General features: G+C 42.6%; 1 protein-coding gene across 1 annotated transcript in view; it reads left to right on the top strand.

The window, feature by feature from the left end:
• MYO1H (myosin IH) overlaps positions 1-23,221 on the top strand; it is a gene marked incomplete at its 5' end in the record, with an annotated part of 168,547 nt that extends 145,326 nt beyond the window's left edge. Inside the window, 9 exons of the mRNA XM_082244127.1 lie at positions 2,930-3,089; positions 3,871-3,954; positions 4,052-4,145; positions 5,109-5,164; positions 5,713-5,848; positions 9,040-9,110; positions 14,458-14,555; positions 14,695-14,791; positions 22,900-23,221. Coding sequence (XP_082100253.1) covers positions 2,930-3,089; positions 3,871-3,954; positions 4,052-4,145; positions 5,109-5,164; positions 5,713-5,848; positions 9,040-9,110; positions 14,458-14,555; positions 14,695-14,791; positions 22,900-22,923 — 820 coding nt within the window. The 3' untranslated portion in view covers positions 22,924-23,221. The remainder of the gene's footprint in view (positions 1-2,929; positions 3,090-3,870; positions 3,955-4,051; positions 4,146-5,108; positions 5,165-5,712; positions 5,849-9,039; positions 9,111-14,457; positions 14,556-14,694; positions 14,792-22,899) is intronic.
• Between the last annotated feature and the right edge of the window lie 1,042 nt (positions 23,222-24,263).

Raw genomic sequence — 24,263 nt, 5'->3', positions numbered from 1 at the left:
CATCTATGATGCCTTTAAATCAGCTGAAGCTTGCAATTGTAATTATTTAAAATCTTTATGAGCTATTTCACACTAGCATTGCTCTTTGAAGAGTGAACTGCATTCAGATCTCTCTTCAGAGAGCATTTGGCTGGTGGGAGGAGGCATTGTATCACCTCTTCAGCACCTGTTTTCAAAATCCTGATAACAGTTGAATAGGATAGTGACCAGTAGGCAACATGGTGGGTGGTCCAGTGGGGACAATTTTTGCTGTGCAAAAAGCTTTGCAGTTGTGACATATGTACTTTCCATCCCGCTACCTTTCCAGCATAAGGGCTCTTTGAAACATCTGCTTAGCAAGGGATCCGTGAGTGGATTCCCTGCTGAACTGGAGCTTCTCGGCATAGATGTCAGTGTTAAAACATCTGTGCCAGTTCAGTCTATGCCCGCGTATACCACACAGTGGATAGGGGTGGACTGGTGATGGCTCTATGGATGGACAGATGTAAATGGAAATGTGTCCATTTACATCAGGCTATCTTTAATCTGTCATGCTTAGGTCTGGGAAAATAGACAAGGATGCAGTCCTTTTCCATTTTTTTTTTTTTTTGGGGAACTGGACATATCCAGAGGTAGGTGGATGTAAACAGACAGCAGTCCTTGTCTGACAGATCAAACATAGCCTGATGTAAATGGACACATTTCCATTTACATCTGTCCATCCATAGAGCCATCACCAGTCCACCCCTATCCACTGTGTGGTGTATGTGGATTTCTGTAGACCTACATAGAGGTCTGCACAAAAAATTGACTGGTGGATCTAAGTGGAATGCTTGGGCAAATATTTCTTATGGGGAGTTGTTGGGGGTCTTAAAAACACAGCTCAGCCATTTACTGCCCTCCAAACAGAAATGTAACCAAGCATCTCATGCTTATGATTACCATCATTATAATGATCAGATCACAGCAGCTGCTCTGTTCCTCTGTCACAGTGTCACTGTTGGTTGCTGATTCTGTTATGGCTGTACTGTCTTACAATCTGTATCACAGTACAGCCATAAAGTTAACAAAATCAGCACCATAACAGCAATGTGACACTGACAGAGCAGCTGCTGTGATCTGATCGTCATAATGATGGTAGGCACACAGTGGGGAGTCGGGGAGTGTACCGTCCTTCCTTAGTAGTCACAGTGTGTGAAGCTGTGCACCTCCCCCAGCCATCGGATTAAGCCTGTAGTGCCCTCTCAGCCTCCATCCCACCTCACATCAGTCTCTTCCTCTGTCTGTGGAACTTACTGAGGGAGCAGTGTAGAAAAATATCACTCCGCCAGTGAAAACATAGGCAGTGGATGGCCGTGACCGGAACTATATGTCAGCACATAAGCTTGTCTGCCTGTGCCCCGAAAAAGGAAAAAAAGTCCCTCCTCTGCTCAGTGCTGACATCTCCTGCTGGGCCCCTAATGTTAACCCGAGGGGGCCCAGGAAATTACCCTCAACAAACAAACAAACAAGTTGAAGAAGGTATGGTTTAGAAAAACCTTTTTATTTATTTAAGCAGAAACAACTGTAAAGCTGCCCGGGCCCCCCTGCTTGACTGATAGAGCCCGGGCCCGGTACAACAGGGCTGGTTGAACTGCCCTATCAGCGGCCCTGCTAGGCACTATGATCTATGTCATGCAAGAAACCCAGCTGGTACTGTCTTTTCGGGGATAGATAAATCCTCTGGCAATTGGAGGGGTAGTAATGCTTCCAGGGGAGTGTCCAGACTAGAAACTAGCTGGATATATAAAGCCAAAACATACAGCCCATTCGGCATGAATATAGAATGGGATGGTAATGCCTTCATCAATAATGCTTGAGATATGTAATCATGCCTACGTTAACACCCTTCTGAATAATAATATTTTTTGATGTTTTTAATTATTTATTTTTTATGAGCGGTGTGATATTTTTATATATGTTGTAACTGTACTGTATGTAATTTTATGCTCTGACCATAAGATGGCCCTGGTTCTCGGTCTGCATTATTATAATGGGTTCTTATTATAATACCTCTCCAAATAGGATTGATGGTTATTTGATTTATTTTCTAGAGTTTAACCTTTCTGGGTTGAGTAACTTATAATTTATGAAGTGTATAGTTCTAATTAGAACTTGTATCCAATTGCTGTTCCCTTCCGGGTGCTGGAATGCAACTGGAAGATCTACTTGCCCGTAATGACTGCCAGTATATAAATTTGCCGAGTAGCGTCATTGGCCATGCCTCCTGATGACGTCAACCGATGACGAAATGCGAAGGGAGGAGCTTGCAATCCGGGACACCGTGGGCATTTTGATGGTTTGAAAACATTACACAACGCTGAGAGTCGGATGCTGTCCGCACTCTACTTGATTGTAAGTGCCTACATTTTATTTGATAAAGTGAATTTGATGTAATACGCTATGAGGAATTCCCCATTTATCGCCACATGATGTTACCTGCCTGAGATACTGAAGAGAGACATATACTGGAGGCTATTGGGATTGGACACCGCTGTCACTAAATGAATCACCATACGACTCATCTGTTGATCTGTCTACATAGACCTTTGTAATGGGGGTCTATGCTATGTGTTAAGAAAAGTGTTGGCGGTGGCTCCCTCTATGCATGATCCAAGGAGTTTTTTCCTCTTCTGATGAGGCTTTTTTGGAGAGACTATTTAGCGCTGCACCTTATATATTTTAATTTTATCACACTCCCTTACAAGTTGTTTAAGTAGTTGAGAATCATCATATAATGTCACACATTCTTCATACCTAATATTACGATTTACAGAATAAAAAAGATATTGTGTGTTGACAATTTGTGCAGCATAGACTGTTGCCATATTATTGCCTAATGCTTAACTATCAAAAAACCTTGTTGTTGCTGCTTGTTAAAAAGATGCCCCATGTTTTATTTCATATTCAGGTTTATTGGTGGATTTATCAAACGAAATCAGTCTCCCAGTGATGAGAATAGAAAATTCCTCCGCCTAATGTATTACAGCTACCTCTGCAGACTTCGGGACCATGTGCCCAAAAATGTCATGGACAAAAGCTGGCTGACACCCCCATCAGCTATGGAAAAGGTATAGTTGGTGTTTGATCATAATAAATTGATTAGTATCTTCAAAAAATATTGAAGTTTTTTCTGAAGCATAACTGCTTAGTTGGGTGAGAGGATCTGCTTTGGAAGAAAGGTTGGGGGGCATTAGAGACAGAATGAAGAATCAATGTAAAGACACACTGAAAGCTTCATATGTTTTATTAGAGGATAGTGCAAAGTGAAGTAAATGCTATGCTGAATGCTAGTGTGTATTGAGGTCTGGGTCTTCAGGAAGATTTGATTAGCATTTTGATATTAGGATGAGCAAGATTCATTGTGGAACTTTTAAGTTTCTTTTATGTCTTGTGGTAGCAGCTGCCATTTTTAAATTTTCTTAACATTTTCAAAAAAGAAACAACACACACTAAGGGATATTTATCAAGAAAATTGGTTGTACATGCAAATCAGGCTGCCTACTAGTTAGCACAGTGCATGCAACGTTTTTTTATATGTATTTGTTACCTCTTCACCTGCAATCCTAGGCGGCGAACTGTAACAGATTTGCACAGGTTCACAACAGATTTACCAATGGATCTGACAGATTTTTACTAATAAAAACCTGCACGATTAAGAAGTAGTTGGGGGCAAATTTTATTTTGTAACAGTGCTAACTTTAGAGCAGCTGTGGGAGGAATTTAAGAATGTAGCTGTTTAATTATCATATTTCTGTCTAAAGTCTTTCTTGAATCTATTTCACTGCTTTATTTTATCATTGCCTGACTGTGAGACAGAAGTTGATAAATGGCCCTCATTCTCTCTTTCAGGTTTCAGAAAAGCTTTATAAGATGTGCATGAGAAATTTGGTGAGAAAGTACTGCAGGTCAATTGCTCCAAAGAAAATTGAGCAGGTACATTATTTGTGTTAGTATATTTATTTACAGAACTTGAAACAATTGGATTTTAGTAGTATTTGTACTGATTTATAATTTTTTTCTGTACATAAAGATGCAGCAGAAACTTCTAGCCAGTGACCTCTTTCGGGGGAAAAAAGAGGGCTATCAGCAAAGTGTCAGCCAACCCTTTGAAGAGACCCGGATAAGTGAGTGTGGTATAAGACCTTGATGCAAGCAGTGAGCTGGCTCTTGGGAGGAGTAATGCAAATATCAAAATGCTTTGATGGGTGGATGTTAGTCTGGAGGACTGGGAGTTCGCATATTGTATTTGCATGTAGACTACCCTAGGTAACACCCACATGTAATGTTGAGCCTACATGACTGAAAAAAATGAACTCCAATTAATGAAAGGGGCAAGCGAAGGACAGTAAGATTGGGGAGGAAAGAGCTAGAAGATGCTTGATGTCCTCCACCCTGGAAATAACCTGAACTCTAGCTGATTTGCTGCAGTGTCTAATACACACTGTGAGAAGTTCACAATGTGCAGTAAAATCAGTATAAGCAATTTCAGTACTCAAGAGGAGTCTTTACAGCTGTGCAAGATGGAAGGTAAAGCTGAAGTTCAGCTTTAGGCTCCTTTTACACACTGTGTCCGTCAAACGGACTCCGCTTTTCTCAGCGGGGGATCGATCCGCCGATCCCTCGCGGAGCAGAAGGATGACAGCTGTTCTCCGCACTCTGTGCGGAGACACAGCTGTCACAGCCCTATAGATCCCATCCGATCCCATCCGATCCCATCCGCTGGACGGATGGAAAATAGGGCTTCCATCCGTCCAGATTTGACGGATCAGATCGGATCGGGTGTCAGCGGACATGTCTCCGCTGACATCCGATGCCCCATAGAGATGCATGGGGGACTGTTCAGATCCGCCAAAAAAACGGACAGGCGGATCTGAACGGTCCGCCTTTGTGAAAGGGGCCTTAATCTGATGTTTGCTTGTTTAACACTTTTAATTATCTCTTTGGCTTTATAGGTGCAAATTCAAACTGTTTGCTAGAAACTTTACATTTCAGTTTGTTTTTTCAAATGTTTTTTTTTTGTTTTATTGCAACACCAGATTTGTATTGATTGAATCATATGTGATCTTATGTTGTGATTTGATTTATAGGTGAGCAGGATCTCCATCTAAAACTGCTTATGAACATGAACTATGACAAGGTTAAGGTAAGGAGTCTTGTACAACACTTATGCAGCAGGGCTTCTCTTTTCAATTATGTTTCTATACAAAATGCAAATATGTGCATGTATCGTATAAACTGTTCCCATGAAAAATGGGACCAATGAGTTTAAAATGTGCATTTAACATAACTAAGGGGAAAGCAAAGCTACACTTGTATGTTAAAACGTAGACACTGAAGCAAAGTAGTTTAACAAATAACAATCATTTAATGCTTATCCAGTTATTGGTTAGTATGGGTTATGGAATTTTTGTCCACCTTATTAATTAAACTTTTTTGGTCACAGATTCACAACTAATGTGAAAAATTCACTGGAATCAAAAAAGAAATGGTAGTGATATAATGCATTTTTGAAACAATTTATCTTCTATTATAAAAAGAAAATACAAGTGTTCTACCGCATACTTCAGGCAATCTAACATTCTTCGTTTGTAAAGTAGGCGAATAATGTTTAACATGAATTGAATCCTTTGTGCAGACAGAAACAGATGATGTTTGTGATATTTTTGCAATATTTTTTCCACATGTGATCAGTATGGCATTTCAGCAATCAAGTATGATAGACATGGATTTAAGGCTCGATCTCGACAGCTCCTATTGACTCAAACAAAACTATATGTGACTGAACAAATCAAAATCAAGCAGATGGTTGAATACTCAAACATAATAGGTAACAAAAAATGTTGTAATTTTGTTATTTTTTTGCAAATATAAAATGAAGAGAGTAAAGGATGCATTTTGCTCACAGCATTGAGAACATTTCTTCCCTCAGACACTTTGTTAAAAGTGTATGTCGAGTCAGAAACCTTTTTTTTTTCCAGTTTTGGATAGACTCAGGATCAGGAATATGTTTTTACTGATGTCCGGGGCTCTAATTGAGAGCTTTATCCCCACTCACTGTCTTGCTGAGAAGTTTCACTTTCAGCACACAGGAAGTGAGGGAAAATTTGCAACTGCAAATAGAAAAAAAAAAAAAAAATCTTACTGGAGCTGGCATTCTCTTACTGTAATAAAGAAAAGCATCACCCACCACCCCAACAATCCACTACTACCAAAATACAAACCAAATTCAATCAGTGCAAACTATACAAAAAATAAAAATGCAAAATATAGTGAAATAATAAACAATTTGCAAAAATCTCATTTAATATTATTGGTGAATTGTTGCTCGCTAAATACTGTACATGTGATTCCACAACACCTCCAAAGAATCTATATTCTCTCAATTTGTGTAGCGCAACATTACAAAAATACTCGAACATCTGAGCTCATAAAAAACAAACTCAAACAATTTAAAAACCAAAAAGTTATCAATTCAGTCGTTTATATCTGTGAAATATTGAACACCGCAGTGCAGTTAGTGAAACACCAATCTTCCATCTTCCTCCTCTGACATTCGACATGTAAACCACTTGTCTCCAGTAGGAAACCTCTTCCTTCGATCCTCCTAGTGGGAAGGAGCTGAGCCCATGACCGTGCGAGTCATATCTGAAAGCCTTGCTGTTTTTTTATCCTGTTTGTGTATTTTCTTGCTATTGGGGCAAAAAATAAAAGCTTTTTACAGAGAGCACTATGGTTCTGCTTTTCCGTTTTATGGTGTCCTAATGGCTTGATGCGTGAGTACATCTGGAGGAAGACAGTGTTTTTAATTGGTGCCATTGGAGGATCGGAGGCACTGGAGACAAGTGGTTTACATTTGTGATGTGATGAGCGAATCTCGACCCACTTAGAGATCTGAGAAGGAGGTGAGCAGGTTTTATACCTATTGGTGGATGCACTTGTGTCACAGGATGAGGATGTAAGATTGGTGTTTGTCACTAATTGCACTGCGGTGTTCAATGTTTCCCAGGTATGAAGGACTGAATTGAGAACTGTTTGTTTTTTGCATTTGCTTTTTATGAGCTCAGATGCACAAGTATTTTAATGTTGCACTACAATATTGAAAGAATATATATCCACTACTACCACCACCATAAAAAAAACAATTTGAATTGCTGGACAGTCCACTTTATTTCTTACATTTTTAAACACTGTCAGCAGGAGAGGCATTTAAAGTGGTTGTAAACTAAATGAAGTGACTGGCCTCAGGAGATACACAGAGATTAAACAAAACCTCCTACATAAGCTGTACCTGTTTATCTGCAGTCTTCTCCTCTCTACATCCATTCAAAGTTCATAAATTATACAGCTTGTCTGAGCTGTTGGAAAAAAGGGGGCAAAAAGCTAAAATTACGCTCTGCAAAGCTCAGTTTGGCGAGTTCTGAGAGCTGATTTCAGGTAAGGGATACACCCCCTTCACACAGCACACAGGAACAGAGCTGAGCTTGTCAACCAGCTGGAGCTTGGTGTCAGGAAAATTTGTCAGAAGTGACTTATGATGATAGCAGAGGAACGAAGCAGCAGACAGAAATGCTGCATTTAGTGCTCTTATTTGAGACAAGTACACACTATAGGGGATATGCTTTGTCCATGTTCCATGGCTGAGGTTTACAACTACTTTTGGGGTACATTTTCTAAAGAATTCCTGGATAGCAGAAAAGACCTGACAGGTCTTCTAACCATCCCCCTTCTATCCAAAACAAGAAAAAAAAGTTTTGTCTGGACATATACTTTATAAAAAAAGGTCAAAAACTAAAAAATGGATAATTGGAAAAGAGAATAAAAATTCTGCAACAATGAACATAGTGTAGCAGTGACTCCCTAGGAATCCACTGGAAATTAATGGAATCTCCTACCTGCCCTGTTTCTATCTGACCTGTATCTGGACCCAACAGCTCTCTGACAATCCTCTGGTAATAATCAGTCTCTAGTCATTTGGGCCTTTTTCCTTTTATTGCATTACCATAACTGGAGTGAGGGTTTAGAGTTACATGAATACCCATAAAAAGCACAAATAGGTGGACAAATATACTGAATTGGCAGTAGGTACTATAGGAGTAACCTCCAAAAATGAATGCTGATAAATAGAGGACGGACTGATAAATCTGTAAACCTTTGAGAGCAGTTACAGTGTTTCTAGGGAAAGAATCTTACAATGTCCAGACGGCAGCTTCCACTGAGCTACTCTGCGACACTTTTGAGCAAGAAGATTATTTTTCAGCCCAGTTCCATTTAGGTAACGACGCCAGCTCTAGCTAATTTTCCAAGGCCCTCATCACATAGCTCATGCTGAGGTCAGGCCCAGGCAGTAAAGCCGGCCATAGACAGAGCGATTTTCTTTTCAGCAACCACAGGTTACAGGAAATTGGATATACCTAAATTCTCCCCATCAACACATCCAGTGTTGATGAAGGAATCCCTTCTGTGGAGCCATTGTGTTCTCCCGGTGGGGGAAGCCATCCCTGCTGGAAGAACACAGTGATTGCATGTAAAATCTGGCAGGCTGGGTGTACCCAAGTTACACGATCAATCAACTTGAGTACATTCAGCCTGCCCATACATGTTTCGAGTAAGGGGCTGGTTCATGCTGAACCAGCCAAGATTCAAACTGTCTTTGGCTGGCTTAATTCTTTACACAGGCCCCCTCCAGATGAGAAGACACAGGGTAAAAAGAGTCCTGGAAAGGTGCTTCCAAACATTTTTCATCTTCCCAAAACATAACACTGAACAACACCATCATGGTTTGGCTCAACACCATCATGGTTTGAGTCAAATATTCATGACCTTGTGGTTAATGCTTCCCACACTGATTCCTGGAATTTCCTTCAACAGTCAACCCACCAAGCTTATGGAAAACTATAGCACCCAGTAAAGATAATAAACAGCTCAAGTTGGTTATGGCCCAGCCACAACACACACTAAATTTAGACAGAGACACAGCTCTACAATTGTATATGGTTTATTTTGTTTACTATATTTCAGAAATTTCTGTCAGCGACATGAGTGATGGATTTCTAATAATTCATGTATCTCCAGAAGACAATAAGCAGAAGGTAAGAGGAAATTAATAATAATCATCTCACGGCACTTTATAGGGATGGAAGTCTCCAACGGTGTACTAAAAATTGAACTTTCCAGTAGAGAGGCATTTATTCTGGGAGTGATTTTCAGAATCAGTGACCTTTCCAGATGCAAGTCTTTAATATGTGGGACTGTCCCTGGAACTCAAAGAGTTGTCAGCCACGGTGATAATTATTTTTACTGGTGCAATACCAATAAACGTCACCCATATAGAAGATTCTTGGGCAAAAAAATAATTTTAGATCAAATCTAACCCGACTTCGGATTACTGTGCCCATGTACTGTGCACAACCAACTTACATTATATGCTTGTTTCTGTTGATTCCCACATGATGCAGAAGTTTATCTTGAACAAGTATTTGGATCCGAAAGAACTGGTTATCTACATGTATGGAGTGGATAACAACAGCTATACACATGCAGGGGCTAAAACATCTCATACAAACAATTATAATTAATTGAATAAACATTTACATGAGTACATTCTCCAGGCCTGTAGGATGGTGTTGTGTGAGAGCCATTTAGGTTAGGTTCACACTGCTGCAATCTGGTTTTCAGTGTTTGATTATATAGTGCAACTTGGATGTGGTTTGCATATTCTTTGGGGCCAGAATTGCTGGCAGTTCCGGGACAAGGTCATCCAGTGCCCAGGGAAAAGATGTCAAACTGAGCCCACCAGGTGGAGAAGAGGACAGGGCTAATAGTGATGTGCAGAGTGAAACGTATTTAATGTTGGGGCATGGGCTGAAATAGTGCCAATAGATGTGGCACAGTGCAGCATACTGGAGAGTTTAAAACCAATGCACAAATATGGGGCTCACAATGGCGATGTGGTGTCACTGAAGGGGCAAAATTCCCATGTCAGCAGTGTTGCTAAGAGGAAAAATAGTGCTGCATCAGTGTCAGTGGGGAAAAAATGGGGAAAAAAATGCTGCTGCAATGCTGATATCAAGTCTGAGGAGGACTTTTCAGTGGTATGAAGAAGGGAAAGTGAGGTGGGCTTTGAGGGGTGCATAGAACTAAAGGGAACTAGGGGGGCTCTGGGGAGGAAGGCCGGTTGAAAGGGCTTTAACTACAGATATGTAGTTATTATTGTTGCCCCTCTGAAAAACTATCAACTACAAATTTTCAGAGGGTGTTTGAGAGGCGGTCAGGAGGCAATATGTCACCTCCTTGCTGCCTGTTTTAATCCACTGTGCTGCAGCCATGTGCATTCAACACAATTGCAGCATAGCTTTGTTTAATGTAATTCTTGCAGTGGCTGTGAAGCAAAGCATCGCAGCCATGACACGTCTTCAGTGCTGAGTTACTGCATCTCTTTGTTTAGGTGGATGGTAAAAAGCGGCTCAAATGCTTGTTTTTACTGCCCATGTTAATAAACCCCAAGGCCTTGTTTACACTCATCGGTTGGGGACATGGAGGTGATAAAAACAGGCGCTTGTTTTTACTTTGTTACTGGCTGACAATTGGCCCCCCCGCCACCCCCCCCCCCCCCCCGCTGAATGCAACCCTAGAAATTATTAGCACCATCACACATCTGCAAAAGGACTGCTCTCATGACTGGATGGCGACCATTCAGGGGTATTCCCTTTATCGCAGAGATAGAGAGGGTAAAAAAGGGGGAGGGGTATGTTTGTATATTAAGAACAGTATACAGGTAAATATGAGGGATGATATTAATAATGGAGCTATGGACGAAGCAGAATCCCTATGGGTAGAGCTTCAAAGGGAAGGCACGGTGGGGAAGGTAATATTGGGCGTATGCTATAGGCCCCCAAACCAGAGGGAGGAGGGTGAGGTGGACCTCATGTTACAGATAGGATTGGCAGCAAGGATGGGAAATGTCATTATAATGGGGGACTTTAATTATCCTGATATAGACTGGGCAGAAGGAACCGCGCATTCAGCCAAGGCTCGACAGTTCCTAAATGTTTTGCAGGACAATTTCATGGGTCAGATGGTGAATGCACCGACAAGAAACAATGCGGTACTTGACCTACTGATTACCAACAATACAGACCTGCTCACGGATATAGAAATACGGGACAACTTAGGGAACAGTGACCATAGGTCAATTGGTTTCAGTATTAATTACAGTAATAGGAAACACAAGGGTAATATTAAGCCGCTGAATTTCAAAAGAGCCAATTTCCCTAAACTGCGCTCGCTGCTAGAAAATATCAAATGGGATAGAACCCTGGGAACAAAGAACACGGAGGAAAAATGGGAGTGCTTCAAGAGCATACTTAACAAAGGGATTGGCCAGTGCATTCCACAGGGAAATAAATTTAAAAGAGCAAAACTAAACCCTGGGTGGCTAAACTCCAACATAAAAATGTATATTAGAGCTAAAGAAAAGGCCTTCAAAAAATACAAGACTGAGGGGTCATTGGCAGCATTTAAGCACTACAAAGAGTGTAATAAGAAATGTAAAGATGAAATCAGGGCGGCTAAAATAGAACACGAGAGACATATAGCGGAGGAGAGTAAAAAGAACCCCAAGAAGTTCTTTAAGTATATAAACAGTAAGAAAGCGAGGCCAGAACACATTGGCCCCATAAAAGATGATAAAGGAAAAATGGCCACTGAGGACAGAGAAAAGGCGGAAGTGTTAAATAATTTCTTTTCTTCAGTCTTCACAAAGGAATCGGGGGGCTACACTAACCCAGCTTGTAAGGCCGAACTAAATAATACACCTCAGGAAGTGCCGCCATGGCTAACAGAGGATAGACTTAGAGCTAAACTAGAGAAACTTAACATAAATAAATCCCCGGGACCGGATGGCTTGCACCCAAGGGTTCTTAATGAGCTCAGCCAGGTGATTGCCAGACCTTTATTCTTGATCTTTAAGGATAGTTTACAGACAGGTATGGTGCCAGCTGATTGGAAAAAAGCCAACGTGGTACCAATATTTAAAAAGGGGCCGAGATATATCCCGGGTAACTATAGGCCGGTCAGCCTAACATCAGTAGTCTGCAAAATTTTGGAGGGGATGATAAGGGACCACATACAAGACTTTAGTAATGAAAACGGTATTATAAGTAGTAATCAGCATGGATTCATGAAAAATCGTTCATGCCAAACCAATCTATTAACCTTCTACGATGAAGTGAGCAGCCACCTAGATAAAGGTAAGCCTGTGGATGTGGTGTACCTGGACTTTGCAAAGGCCTTTGACACCGTTCCCCACAAACGCTTACTGTACAAACTAAGGAAGGTAGGTATGGATCATAAGGTGAGTACCTGGATAGAGAACTGGCTCCAGGGGAGAGTCCAGAGGGTGGTGATTAATGGGGAGTACTCTGATTGGGCGGGTGTGGAAAGTGGGGTCCCCCAGGGTTCTGTCCTGGGACCAATCCTGTTTAATTTATTCATAAATGATCTAGAGGAGGGGATATCTAGTACAATCTCAGTATTTGCAGATGATACTAAATTAGGCTTGCCAATATCTTCTATGCAGGATGTGGAAATCTTGCAAGCAGACCTGAACAAAATAACGGGGTGGGCAACTACATGGCAGATGAGATATAATGTAGAAAAATGTAAAGTAATGCACTTGGGGGCCAGTAACCAGAAAGCAAGCTACTCACTTGGGGGGGAACCTCTGGGTGAGTCTAGGATGGAAAGGGACCTGGGGGTACTGGTAGACAACAGGCTTGGAAGTGGCATGCAATGCCAAGCTGCTGCAAGCAAAGCCAACAGAATACTGGGATGTATAAAAAAGGGGATTCACTCCAGAAATAAAGAGATTATTCTTCCACTCTACAAAACTCTGGTCCGGCCACATCTGGAGTATGCTGTCCAGTTCTGGGCACCGGTCCTCAGGAAGGATGTGCTGGAACTGGAGAAAGTCCAGAGAAGGGCAACAAAAATAATTAGGGGAATGGAGGACATCAGCTATGAGGAAAGACTACAAGCACTGAACTTATTCTCTCTGGAAAAGAGACGATTGAGGGGGATATGATATCAATGTACAAATACTGTACTGGCGACCCTAGCATAAGGAACAAACTATTCAGAGTAAGGGAATACAATAAGACACGTGGCCACTCACTAAAACTTGAGGAAAGGCGGTTTAACCTTAAAGTGCATAAGGGGTTCTTGACTGTAAGAGCGGTAAGGATGTGGAATTCTCTTCCGCAAGCAGTCGTATCAGCGGAGAGCCTTGATAGTTTCAAAAAACTATTGGATGGACACCTTAAAGACCACAATATACAGGGGTATACAATGTACGGTTAAAAGCAAACACACACACATCATAGGTTGAACTGGATGGACTTGTGTCTTTTTTCAGCCTCACTAACTATGTAACTATGTAACTGTGGGTTTTTGTGTGTTGCAGGAACACATGCAATTTGCGCACGTTCCTGCAACACACACCTAGCACCTAGCCTAAGAAAGGGAGAAGGCTAAGGGGATCTGAGAAGAAGAGTGGAGGTCTGTGACTAAAGCCCCGTACACACGTGTTGAAAATTGGCAGGGAATTTTCGCCCGGCGACCGATCTGCCGATTTTCGGCTTGTTAGTATGATGCTTCCGACAACCAACTCCGATTTTTCGGCTGAAAAAAATCTGGTGTGCAGACTATAAAATTTTTGTTGGCCGTCAACACAACGGCCGATTTTCGTGCAGTCAGTACAGATTTCGACAGGGAAAAATCTGATGAGCAAGTCTGGGCATGCTCAGTGAAGAAAGAACACAAAGAAAGCAACCCAACACATGACATCACTTCTGAAGGACGATCGGTCGACCGATAATCGTTGCGTGTGTAGGGGGCTTTAGTTTTTCTCCCTTCCCCCTTCCCTTGTACTCAGATGACTCAGATTAACACTGTACCCACCTGGAGCTTGAGGGCAGCTGCTCCTTTCATTGCCAGGAACCTTTTCTGAAATCTCACCGTCCTGGGTTGCATTGATGTGAACGGGCACCATTGAAAGCAATGTTATTTTTATTGTCATACAATTCTGTGTGACTCAAGTCACATCTGAAATCGCACAACAGGGCCTTATGGGCTTGGAATAGTGGATAGGGTGTCTGAACCGCTGATTAGGCAGAAGAAAATGTGGGTGTGGAGAAAGAGGGGAGCAAAGAGTATAGTTAATGTAAAAAATGGTAGGGGATAGAGACTGGGAAAAGCCAGGGTAGGGTGAGGAAAACAAGGAAGACTATCAAGGGTAGGAGAGGCAGAGACAACACAGGAGGAAGGGTAATGGGAGATTGATACAAAAGGGTATGACTAAATCTTTTAAACATTATGGTAACTCAATATTGTTTTCCAAGTTTCACTACTAGCGCTGGCCTCCCTTTTTTTTCATTGCAGGGAGATGTTTTATTACAGTGTGATCATATTATTGAAGTTGCCACTAAGCTGGTCATGCTGGCTTCTAAGCAAGATGCAATCAAGATAAACCATGGAAGGTAAAACATATATTAAATTTGTTTCTATTATCTGCCATATAGTCTTTCTATAAATTATTCACAAACTTTTATTGTATTGACAGCTCCAAGGAAGTTATTGTTCATTCTGATAGTATCCTAATGCATTTTTTTCTTCTAGCACGGCATTTCAATTCCAAGGCAGGAAAGGGGCTATCGATTTTACATCAGGGAACGAGTCAAAGGTGTACAAAGCCAAGAATGGACATCTGACAGTGGTAGGCTTTTTTTTTTTTTAATCAGGAGTCACAAGTCAAATTTAGCGAATGACACCATGCAAGTATTTAAAAGGAATATATATAATGTTTTCAGTTTGAAGAAATTAGTGTCATCCAACAACAAACAGCATGCCGATTTAGAATTTGATAACTTGAAATAAATAGGTTTGTAATTTTTGTTGCCCACAGACAAGAACAAAAGGCAAAATGTTATCAGGCTACTAGATGTTGGGGAGAATCTGGATCAATAAAGGAATACATCCATCGAATAAAGTTATGGGATTATACAACAAGCTAAGGTGTCTTTGAGGCACTATGTTTTTCAAACACTTTCACAGTAATGGAATGATCACAACCACGTTGTGCATTTTATGCTATCCTCTGTGAATATCTGCTGTCCACTCTCAGATGCTGGTATATCAGTTCCAACAGAAGCTGTTTGTAATAATGTCCATCTAGCTGTAATAACTGGGCACAACGAGGTGTCCTTTTCAGATGATGGTGTCCAGTAAATGGGTATATTAAAGATGGCAGCTCCCCACTGTGAATTTCTCATGCTTCTAAGCAAACGAGTCATTACTTAATAGCCATGATCATAAGGTATATACAGGTGCATCTCAAGAAATTAGAATATCATCAAAAGGTTCATTTATTTTGGTAATTCACTTCAAAAAGTTAAACTCATATTATATAGATTTGTTAGACACACAGAGTGATATACCTTATGCATTTATTTCTTTTAATTTTGATGATTATGGATTACAGGCTAGTGAACACCTACAATTTAGTATCTCAGAAAATTAGAATATTGTGAAAAAGTTCAATATTGTAGACTCATGGTGTCACACTCAGTTATTAACTCAAAACACCTGTAAAGGTTTCCTGAGCCTTTAAATGATCTCAGTCTGGTTCAGTAGGTTACACAATCATAGGGAAGACTTCTGACTTAACAGTTGCCCAGAAGACAGTCATTGACAACCTCACAAAAGGTCGTTGCTAAAGAAGCTGGCTGTTCACAGAGTGCTGTGTCCAAGCATATTATTGGAAAGTTGAGTGGAAGACAAATTGTGGTAGAAAAAGGTGTGCAAGCAATAGGAATAACTGCTGGCTTGGGAGGATTGTGAAGTAAAGACCATTGGGGGAGATATTGCTCAGTGGTCCAAAGTGCTCTTTTCGGATGAAAGTAGATTTTGCATTTCATTTTGAAATCATGGACCCAAAGTCTGGAGGAAGAGTGGAGAGCCACAGAATACAAGTTGCATGAGGTGCAGTGTGAAGATTCCACAGTTATTGATGATTTGGGGACCCATGCCATCTGCTGGTGTTGATCCACTGTATTTTAACAAGTCAGCGCAGTCCTCTACCAGGAAATTATAGAGCATTTCATGCTTTGCTCTGCCGACCAGCCTAACCACTTCAGCTCCGGAAGGTTTTACCCACTTAATGACCAGGCCATTTTTTTTGCGATACGGCACTGCGTTGTCTTAACTGACAATTGCACGGTCGTGCGACGCCTTACCCAAATACAATTTATGTCCTTTATTCCCCACAAATAGAGCTTTCTTTTGGTGCTATTTGATCACCTCTGCGGTTTTTAGATTTTGCGCTATAAACAAAAAAATTTAAAAAAAGAGCGACAATTTGGAAAAAAACACAATATATTATACTTTCTGCTATAAAACATTCCAAATAATTTTTTTTTTAAAAATCTCATTTTTTTTATCAGTTTAGGCCAATTTGTATTCTGCTACATACTTTTGGTAAAGAAAATCCCAAAAAGCTATTATTAATAGTTAAAAAGTTATAGCGTTTACAAACTATGGGATAGATTTATGGACTTTTTAGTTATTTATTTATTTTTTGTTAGTAACGGCGGCGATCAGTGATTTTTATTGGGACTGTGACATTGTCGTGAACAGATTAGACACCTAACTGATATTTTTTGGGGACCAGTGACATTAATTCAGTAATCAGTGCTAAATAATATGCACTGTTGCTGTATAAATGACACTGGCAGGCAAGGGGTTAACACTGGTGGTGATCAAAGGGTTAAATGTGTTGCCTATTGTGCTTACTAACTGTGTGGGGGGATGGGTTGGACAGAGGCAGGCAGATATCCGTGATCTAGCTTAGCTGAATTACACAATCTTTCCCTGCCTCTCTGACAGAAGACCCGCCTGTTTGTTTACAAAAGCAGGTGGCTCTGTCATTCTAAGGACCTAGTTCCTTGCTGGGATCTCTGGTCCTAGCAAAGTTTTTTTAGATAGTTTTTTCTAGTTAGCTTTTCTCCGGATTTTTTTCCTGTGAGATCTACAAGCAACTAAGCCGGATCTGGGCGATGGGCTGGATATATAGATCCAGTGGTCACCCCAGCCAGCCAGCAAGCGCGCACAGACCTCAACTCCATGCTAGGTCGGTCGCTACATAGTCCCACTGGACAGGGACTGGCCCCACGAGTTAAACATTTCACCAGGTTGCATACGACCAGGTCTAGGCCTGAGTCGCAGCGTTCCTATTGGCCGACAGCACCCACACTTCGATGGAGAGGTGTTCTGTCAGGGCATGGCGTCCGCCTGTTCCTGGTATGGTGAGTAAATGTTCCCCCCTCTTCCCCTGACGGATTTTGGGGTGGACGCGGGCCCCTCCCTAGGACGGTCGGACCCTCACAACCCCGGGTTCCCCTCTGTCCTGTCACGCACCCCCACCTACCTGCCCCTCCTCTCACTTGTAGGATGGTTGTAACTACTCCCGGGGATTGGGACCGAGCGTTAGGCCGCAGGTGGGGCAGGGGGTGCGCCGGTGGCGTCGGACGAACGATCGTGCAGGGGGTTTTTACCTGTCACTCCCAGGACCCCCTTCCTGTCAATCCCATCCAGGAGGCTGGGGGGTCCCCACGAGGATCCTCAGTAGCTCCGCGGGCCACGCGGGACCGCCATTTTCTTGTAGTATATGTGCTCTGCAAAATTCAGCGGCCCTATTAGTACACCCGACAGCCATTTCGCTGTGGATTTCTAATAGGAATCACTGGTGGCCATGTTTTGGGAGTTCCTGGAGGTGTTTTTTTCTGAAGGAGCCCCTCCCTATACCCTAGTGCTGATCCTCAGATCTTTCTTTCAGGATCGAGATCGCTGCAGGACATGTGCTGTGCAGATGTTTCTGGTCCTCCTGGTGCATCTTGGCTGTAGGGGGGTGAGTTTGGGGGGTCTCTCTCTCTCTGCTGGGGGTCTTTAGTGCTCTCTGCCTGACCTCTTGGGTGTGCTGTAGCGCGGTGGGACGTTTAAAAAAAAAAAGAAAAATTCAACTTTTTTGCTGACGGGTTCCCCTGGTGCAACATGGATTCTGCAGAACATGTGTACCCACCTGACCCCCTCAAGGAGGCCGCATGGCCCTCCAGGTTCCCAGATATCCATAGATGCACTGTTGGCAGTCCTGGAATCTTTTGTGTCCCGGGGGGGAGGTGGCCTTTAAGGGGCGAGGTGCCAAAAAAGTGCACTCCGCCTACTCCGGCCTCATCTGATGTGTCAGATTCTGAATCTGATTCAGCCACCACAGACATGGGCTCCCTGCCGGGTTTACTACCTCGCTCCCTGTCTCCTCTGATAGTGAGGATGACATCTCTACCTCCACTGGTTGTATTCATGCGTGAGACCCTAAAAATGGAGGACGAAGCTGCGACTGCGACAGAGGCGCAGGTTACGTTTGGCACTCACAGGCCATTTAGAGTGGCAAAAGTTTTCCAATCTCCAGCGTATTTTGACAACATGGTCAAAAAAGAATGGGACCGCCCAAAGCGTTCCCCTGGGGTACCTAAGCGGATTGCTAGATGCTACCCCTTTGAGGAGTCCTTTATAAAAAAAGTGGACTGTGTCACCTACGGTGGACCCTCCGGTCTCAAGACTGAATAAAGCTACCATGATCCCAGTGAAGGATTCCCCGTCATTTAAGGATCCCCAGGATACAAAGGCGGAGTCTGTGGCCCGCAATATGTACTCCCTGGCGGGGTCTGCACTAGGACCGGCGTTTACCGTTGCTCTTGTATCACAAACCTTGACTGAATGGGCTAAGTTGCTACGCCGTGACCTGGAGGGGAAACCTCTCCCACCTGCTTTTGCGGAGCTGTTGGACCAGGGGCTGCAATTTGCTTGTGATGCTGCACTGGATACTGCTCCCATATTGGCCCGACTATCGGTTTCGGCAGTGGTCCTCCGGCGTATACTTTGACTAAAGTGCTGGTCTGCGGATTGGACCTCAAAGAAGGCCTTGACTGATCTACCTTTTTAAGGAGATCGCCTGTTTGGGGCTACCTTGGATGACATTATCAAAGGTCTCACAGGGGGTAAGAGTACCTTTCTCCCATAGGCTAACAAGGGTAAGGAACCGCGGTGCAGACGGGGTCCCTCATTTTTCAGCACACAAGAAGTTTTTTCGTCCCTCAGGGTCAGCCGAAAAGGCAAAGTCCTTCAAGGCCCCCTCGGGGAGTTCCAAATGACCCCGGTCTGGCAAACAAAAATCGAGTTTCTCCAGACCTGAGGACAAGGCCCCTTCAGCCTGAAGGTGCGCCCTCACCTGTATCTGGGGTGGGGAGATGCCTTTGCCGGTTCCCGGACCCGTGGCTATCCCAGGTACAAGGCTTTGTGCGAGTTCACAAATTCAAGATGGAATCAGTTTGCACGGTGGTCGCCTCCCTGCATCAGGGGGATTTCTTGGCCTCCATAGACACCAAAGATGCCTACCTTCACATTCCAACATGTGCAGAATACCAACGGTTTTTGCGCTTAGAGAGGATCATTATCAATTTGTGGCGTTACCCTTTGGTCTCTCCTCTGCTCGTTGGGTCTTCACGTAGGTGTTGGCTCCGGTCCTGGCGTTGTTACGCCAGAGGGGGATGTTGGTCCTGGGTTACCTGGACGATCTGCTTTTCCGTGCGGAGTCTCCCATGGTGCTGGTGACCAATTTGGAGATCACTATGAGAACTCTGGAGGAGTTCGGGTGGATCCTGAACCTTCGGAAGTCGTCCCTGGTCCCTTCCATGAGACTGGACTAACTGGGACTGACTTTGGACTCGTCCTCAGCCAGGGTGTTTATTCCTCTGGAAAAACTCCAGACTGCGATTCAGCTATTGCTGTCTTGCAAATGGTCGTCCCTTCGGACCTGTATGAGAGTTCTGGGACTGATGGTGTCGTCCTTTGAGGCGGTCCCTTTTGCTCAATTCCACACGTGGATCCTGCAGAAGGAAATCCTTCTCAAATGGAACAAGAATCCAAATTGCCTGGACAATCAGATCCGGCTGAGCCAGGTGACCAGGGAGTCCCTGATCTGGTGGCTTCAGTCCCCGATGCTCACGCAAGGAAAATCTTTCCTCCCTATATACTGGACGATTGTCACCACAGATGCCAGTCTGTCCGGATGGGCAGGGGTTCTCGGCAGGTTGTCTGCTCAAGGAGTTTGGTCCCTGGAAGAATCCAGGTTACCGATCAATGTTCTGTAGCTGAGAGCGATCAGACTTTGCCTAGTCCACTGGACGGAGTACCTTCAGGGCTGTCCGTGCGCATTTATTTAGACAATGTCACAGCCGTGGCTTATGTCAATGACCAAGGGAGCACCAAAAGTGTCCTTGCGGACTTGGAAGTGGCAGGCATACTTAGATGGGCGGAACGCTTTGTTCCAGCTCTCTCCGCTGTTTACATTCCAGGAGTGGAAAATTAACAGGCAGATATCCTCAGTCGCCAGGCTTTGGATGCAGCGGAATGGTCTCTCCATCCGGAGGTGTTCCAGCAGTTGTGCCTTTGTTGGGGCACTCCAGATGTGGATATGTTGGCGTCTCAGGCCAACAGAAAAGTGCAGAGGTTTGTGGCTCATTTATAGGATCCTCTGCAGACGCTGCAGGTGCGCTGGTGACTCCATGGGGTCAGTATCAGCTGATGTATGCCTTTTTCTCCACTCAAGTTGCTGCCAAGACTTTTTCGCAGGATTAAGGCGGAAGGGATTCTGGTCATACTTGTGGCTCCGGACTGGCCTCTCCGAGCTTGGTACGCCGACCTGGTCAGGCTAGTCGCAGACACTCCTTGGGGACTTCCTCTTAGGGAGGATTTACTCTCTCAAGGGCCAATCTTCAATCCTGCTTTACAGTCGTTGGCTTTGACGGCCTGGCTGTTGAAAGCCAGGTGCTGAAGGACAGGGGATTGTCTGCTTCAGTGATGCCCACTCTGCTAAAAGCGAGAAAGGCGACTTCTAGGAAGATCTATCACCATACGTGAAAGTCGTATATTGCGTGGTGTGAGTCCCTTGGGGTTCCCCCTCACTCTTACTCGGTGGCTCGGATGTTGGCTTTCCTTCAACGGGGAGTTGATCAAAAATTGTCCTTAAGTACCATCAAGGGTCAGGTTTCGGCTATGGCAATTTTCTTCCAAAGGCCACTAGCCACACATTCCCTGGTATGTTACTTTATCCACGGGGTGCGACACTTGGCATCTCCGGTGCGACATCCGTTGCCACCTTGGGACCTTAATTTGGTGCTGTCGGTTCTCCAGAAGTCTCCTTTTGAAAGTATTTGGGAGATTCCCCTGCTTACCCTATCCCAGAAGATGGCCTTTTTGGTGGCTATTACTTCTGCGTGCAGGGTGTCAGAACTGGCGGCGTTATCCTGTCGTTCTCCCTATATGGTGGTTCACAGGGATAAATTGATATTTTGTCCGGATCCGTCCTTCCTTCCGAAGGTGGTTTCCAGTTTCCACCTAAATGAGGACATTGTTCTGCCCTCTTTTGTTTCCTAAGCTTAAACATCCTAAAGAAATTGCACTACATACTTTGGATGTGGTTTGGGCAATCAGGGTGTATTTGTCGGCTACTGAGTCTTTTCGAAAGTCAGATTCGCTCTTTGTACTCATGGATGGACCTAAGAAAGGGCTGCCTGTGTCTGCTGCGACGATCTCCAGATGGATCAGACATATTCAATTAAGGGTCAGGTTCCACCTTTCCCTGTTAAGGCACATTCTACTCGGGCGCTTAGTGTTTCCTGGGCTTTTAGCCATCAGGCATCTGTGCTTCAGGTTTGCAAAGCGGCTACCTGGTCGTCTGTTCATACTTTCCCAAAGTTTTACAAGGTGGATTTGCTGGCATCTGCAGATGCCTCTTTTGGCCACAAAGTTTTGCAGGCTGCCATTTAAGGGTGTTTTAGTCTCCCTTAAGGGTGTTTAATGTTTTTTTTCAGGTGGGTCTTATCTTGCTGTTCTGATGAGTCCTATGTTGCCTGGTTTGCTATGGTTTAGCCTTGGGGACCTTTTATTCTGCTGTTCCCACCCCTCATTTTATGGCACCGCATTAGGACGTCCCTGCTGATATGAAGATCAGAGACTGCGTCCGTCAATGAATGATAGAGAAAATTGGATTTTTGTCTTACCGTAAAATCCTTTTCTCTTAAGTTCATTGATGGACGCAGTACCCACCCCTCTATTTTGAGTTGGGTTAGTATTATTTTCTCTGACACTGCTTAGATACAAAACTGACATCCTATAGCAGGGAGAGAGGATATACCCCCTGGGACTGCCCATAGGCGTAGCCAGAACTTTTTTCTGCCTAGTGTCCTACTCCTGTAGGGGGCAGCATAACCCTACTGATATGAAGATCATAGACTGCATCTGTCAATGAACTTAAGAGAAAAGCATTTTACGGTAAGAAAAAAATCCAATTTTTATTGGTCTTATGGTCTTTAATTCTAATTTTCTGAGATACTGAATTTTGGGTTTTGCCTAGCTGTAAGCAATAATCATCAAATCTAAAAGAAAGAAGTGCTTGAAATATCACTGTGTGTAATTAATCTATATATTACACGAGCTTCACTTTTTGATGATATTCTAATTTTTTGAGATACACCTGTATTAGAAGTGCTTTTTTTGTTATACTCTGTCAGAAAGTAATGCTAGCCATAAAAGGATAAAGAAAAGTTGACAAACTAGAGAGCCATACAGACAAGGACCGAGGAAAATAAACATGCACTTGACAAAATCTTTTACAATGTGAACTCAAAAAATGTGATCTGTACATACTGTAGGTTATCATGCAGAGAACTCTATGTTGAAATTAATCTGATTTTTCCCCTCTTTATTTAGGTGTCTCCTAGATTAAAATCCTAATGGGGAGAATCTGGATCAATAAAGGAATATATCCATCGAATACAGTTATGGGATTATACAACAAACTAAGGTGCCTTTGAGGCACTATGTTTTTCAAACAATTTCACAGTAATGGAATGATCACAACTGTGTTGTGCATTTTATGCTATCCTCTGTGAAGATCTGCTGTCCACTCTCAGATGCTGTTATATCCGTTCCAACGGAAGCTGTTTATAATAATGTCCATCTAGCTGTAATTACTGGGCACAATGAGATGTCCTTTTCACTTGTCCGATGTTCAGAAACCTATCATATGCTATGTTACCCACAAAGCTTTGGAAACTTGCTTTCTTCTCTGATTATTCACAAAGCTGATAATTGTAGGATATGGTGTGTGTTCACTGAAATACCAGACTATTGGTACTATGCATCTAATTTTGTCTTCCTCCAACAAAATGCGGAATAATTCTCTGAGTATAAACTACAATGGGACTCAAAATAATCTAAACATTTCAGAATTATTCACAAATTTCCAACAACCATTCAGCAGCCATTTGTGCATGCAAATTTATTTTTGACAAATTATTTGTACACAAGTTACAAAATAATATTGTTTATTCTATAAATAAAGTTTAAGCCACTCAGCCAAGTGCAGAATATATACACCTTGTGTTTAAACACTTCAATACCGGGTACTTTTACTCCTTCCTGCCCAGGCCAATTTTCAGCTTTCAGTGCTGTCGCACTTTGAATGACAATTGCGTGGTAATGCAACACTTACTCAAAGGAAAATTTTATCATTTTTTTTCACACAAATAACACATTTATTTTGGCTGTATTTTATCACCAATGGGTTTTTTTATTTTTTCTAAATAAACAAAAAAAAAAGACTGGAAATTTTGAAAAAAAAAGAAAAAAAGTTATTCTTCATTTCTGTTTTGCAGATAAGTAATTTTTCTTCAAAGATTTAGGCCAAATTGTATACTGCTACATTTCTTTGGTGAAAATAACTCAAATCAATGTATATTATTTAGTATGTAGGATAGTTATATAGTCCACAAACTATGGTGTATAAACTGTAAAAATGTATCAATCCTGATGTACTGACTGTACTGTACTCTCATCTCTTGAGGCCCAAAAAAAGCCAGGACAGTATAAATACCCACTAAATGACTCCTTTTTGAAAAGTAGACATTCCAAGGTATTTAGTAGGCGGCATGGTGAGTTTTTGTGAAGTTATACTTTTTTGTTACAATCTTTTTGAAAATTTGAAAAGTAAAAAAAATGGATTTTTGTAAAATCTTACCGTAAAATCCTTTTCTCTTAGCTCATCGACAGACGTAGTCCTCGGTGATACACCA

Source organism: Pelophylax lessonae (genome assembly GCF_965119305.1).
Source record: "Pelophylax lessonae genome assembly, chromosome: 1".
In the NCBI taxonomy this organism is placed as follows: Eukaryota; Metazoa; Chordata; class Amphibia; order Anura; family Ranidae; genus Pelophylax; species Pelophylax lessonae.
The sequence above is the reverse complement of the archived record's forward strand: the minus strand, read 5'-3'. Positions and strand labels throughout refer to the sequence as shown.